The sequence below is a fragment of the Emiliania huxleyi genome, assembly GCF_000372725.1.
Source record: "Emiliania huxleyi CCMP1516 unplaced genomic scaffold EMIHUscaffold_836, whole genome shotgun sequence".
NCBI classification, from domain to species: Eukaryota; Haptophyta; order Isochrysidales; family Noelaerhabdaceae; genus Emiliania; species Emiliania huxleyi.
Window position 1 is genome coordinate 1 of NW_005195762.1, and position 3,108 is coordinate 3,108.

A 3,108-nucleotide genomic window follows, 5' to 3' on the forward strand; every position below is an offset into this window, starting at 1 on the left:
CATCGCTGGATATATTGATTGCGTCCAACCTGACGGTCCTGGACCAGCCCAGGCCCAGCCTCTCCTCTAACTATTGATATTGATATTGATCGCCTCTCTAACTATTTGAGAATATATTCAAAAGTTCAAAAGATTCGGTATCTAGGGTGTTGCGAGGTGTCTTGACGCACGCGCGTGCGTGGCACCGCGGTGTCACATCGAGGTGTCCTTCTATGTCGGGCTGGATGCGCTGGCTTCAATGTCGGCTCCGCAGAGCAGACTTAGCAACGTCGAAAGGAACCAAACTTGCTCGTGCGTCCGCTCGCCTCCCGCGACAGCAGCCCAGCACCCGCCAGGCCCAGGCATGGACAGCCGCCGCTCGTCCGTCTGCTCCACGTCGCCGCTGGTCGACGGAGAGTCCCCTCGCAACAGCGTGGTCGAGTCCAATGCCGGAGCGATTGCTCGCGCGAGGGCGGCCGCCGGTAAGAGCTCGCCCTCCGTCTCTAGCGCTGGCAAGCCGGCAGCTTCCTCCTCCAGCACGTCGGCGACGCCGCCGCCCGTGGTTTCCGGGACTCCCATCGACTCGAGCGACCACGTCGACGTCGAGACCGGAACCACGCGCCCGGCGGCCCCGGCGCCATCGGCCCCCCTCCCCGAGAGCCAGCCCCGCTACTACCGCGCCGCTTACCTCGCGCTCTGTGCGATGGCGGTGGCGATGGTCCTAGCAGTCGGCGGTACGGCCATAGCGTTGATGCTCAGGAAGCCGCCTCCACCGCCTCCACCGCCCACCCCGCCCTCGCCACCGCCACCGCCGCCCTCGCCCTTGCCGCCGCCCCCGCCGCCTTCACCCTCGCCACCGCCGTGGTGGCACCAGCCGCCGCCGCCACCATCGCCCTCGCCACCGCCGCCGCCGCCGTCTCCCTCGCCGCCGCCATCACCGCCACCGCCGTCGCCTTCGCCGCCGCCGCCGCCGCCATTGCCGCCGCCACCACCACCGCCTCCTCCACCACCACCGTCGCCGTCCCCGCCTCCGTCTCCCTCACCGCCGCCACCGCCGCCACCCTCCCCACCGCCGCCGCCGCCCTCGCCCTCGCCGCCGCCTCCGCCGCCACCATCGCCGCCACCGCCACCGCCACCGCCGCCCCCGCCCTTTCCACCGCCTGCGCCTCTGTGGCGGCCAGTCTTTTCGACGAGAGGGGAACTCAAAGCTGCGATTGATCTTTGCCTCACCGTCTCCGCCACCGGAGCATGCCGTTGGCTCTTTGGCGGTGTGCCGATTGGACAGTGGGACGTGTCGGCCGTCTCGGACATGTCGATGCTGTTCCAGGGTGCCACGTCGTTTGATCAGGATCTGAGTGCATGGAACACGTCCGCAGTCACGGATATGCGGAGCATGTTTTACAACGCGCAGGCGTTCAATCACGACTTGTCGACCTGGAACGTGTCTGCGGTCACTAACATACAGGAGATGTTTTACAGCGCCCGCTCCTTCAACCAGGACCTTTCCGCTTGGGACGTGTCGGCAATCAACAATCAGTACTACTACAACAACATTGCTGGCTCGAGCAACTTGCATGGCATATTCGAAGACGCCTCCTCCTTCTCCCAGAAGCTCTGCTCGGAAGTCTGGATCACCACTAGGGATAGGCTGGACTCTCAGTGCCTGTCCCACTGCCAGCGAAGTTGCTACCGGTATTGCCAATGCCAGCAAAACTGTGATACTGCCCGTGCCAGGCTTTTCAACGGCACCTCCAGTGGGAGCATCTGCCCGACGTCGCCGCCGCCATTTCCGCCGCCCTCGCCGCCCTCGTCGCCCCCTCTGCCGCCTCCGCCACCCCCGTCGCCGCCGCCTGCCCATCCGCCTCGAGCGCCGCCGATGTGCAGTGGAGAACGATATTGTTCGTCTTGGGGGAGCCGCTGCACTTCTTACCACTCCTGGCTGGGGTGCCAAAGCTACGGAAGCTACTGCAATGCATATGCGTACCGGCAAATCCTTTGTTCACCGCCGCCACCCTCGCCCTCGCCACCGCCGTGGTGGCACCTACCGCCGTCATCGCCTCCGTCGCCGCCATCGCCGCCATCACCGCCATCGCCACCACCATCGCCACTGGAGCCGCCACCGCCACCGCCATCTGCGCCGCCGGCTGCGCCGCCGCCATCGCCACCGCCACCCTCTGCGCCACCGCAAGCCTTCAGCATTGTTTCGGGGTCTTCCTACTGCCACCTCAGCACACACTCAGACGGCTCGAGCTGCGTCACGGATGGTCTCGGCTTCCACGAGAATGGTGAGAACTGCACAATTCGCACGCTTCTTACTGGCCTCCTCTCCGCCATCGAGTTTCAGACCGAGCCCGGCTATGATTACATTACCATTGGCGGTACGCGGTACGAGGGACTGAGCGGCCCGAACAACCTACCTGTCGCTGAAGGGACCGAATTCACCTGGCAGTCTGACGATTCTGTCACCAAGTCGGGCTGGACCCTCTGCTTTAACCTTGCGCCGCCGCCACCACCACCGTCGCCTCCAAATCTCTTCTTTTTGGGCGAGTCTGCAACCATGTCCTCGTTGACATCGGCCGGCTGCTACCCATCCGAGCCCCCAGCGAACCTTTGCTACTCGAAGTCCCTCCATGGTGCGTCTTCGTACACCTTCCACTCCCGGTGCGACAACAAGGGCGCGACGCTGACGCTGTTAGAGCTAAGCAATGGCTACAAGCTCGCACTCTATACAACCATCCCGTGGACCTCACGGAGTGGCTACGCAGGGCACGGCACCTCGTACATCGCCTCGCTCACTCGCAACTCGTGCCACCAGAACTGGTACTCGCATTATCAGATCTACGACCGCAACAGCTACGGGCCGGCCTTTGGTGCTGGCGATATCCGCATCAACTCTAACATGAATGGGGGATACTGCAGTGGACACAGCTACTCCGGGACCGGCAGCAGCATCTGTGGATCCTATAGCTCGTGGTCGATCACTGCGCTCGAGGTGTACTCCACCGAGGCTTAGACTCTCTCCCTCTCTCTCTCTCTCTCTCTCTCTCTCTCTCTCTCTCTCTCTCTCTCTCTCTCTCTCTCTCTCTCTCTCTCTCTCTCTCTCTCTCTCTCTCTCTCCCCCCCCCCCTC

The 3,108-nt window shown here is 63.8% G+C and overlaps 1 protein-coding gene across 1 annotated transcript; it reads left to right on the top strand.

The window, feature by feature from the left end:
• Nucleotides 1–343: 343 nt before the first annotated feature.
• EMIHUDRAFT_121290 (hypothetical protein) lies at nucleotides 344–2,992 on the top strand (the record flags this gene model as incomplete). Its single annotated transcript, XM_005758837.1, has 1 exon — nucleotides 344–2,992. One exon carries the CDS (start codon nucleotides 344–346, stop codon nucleotides 2,990–2,992), a length of 2,649 nt encoding a protein of 882 aa, XP_005758894.1.
• Between the last annotated feature and the right edge of the window lie 116 nt (nucleotides 2,993–3,108).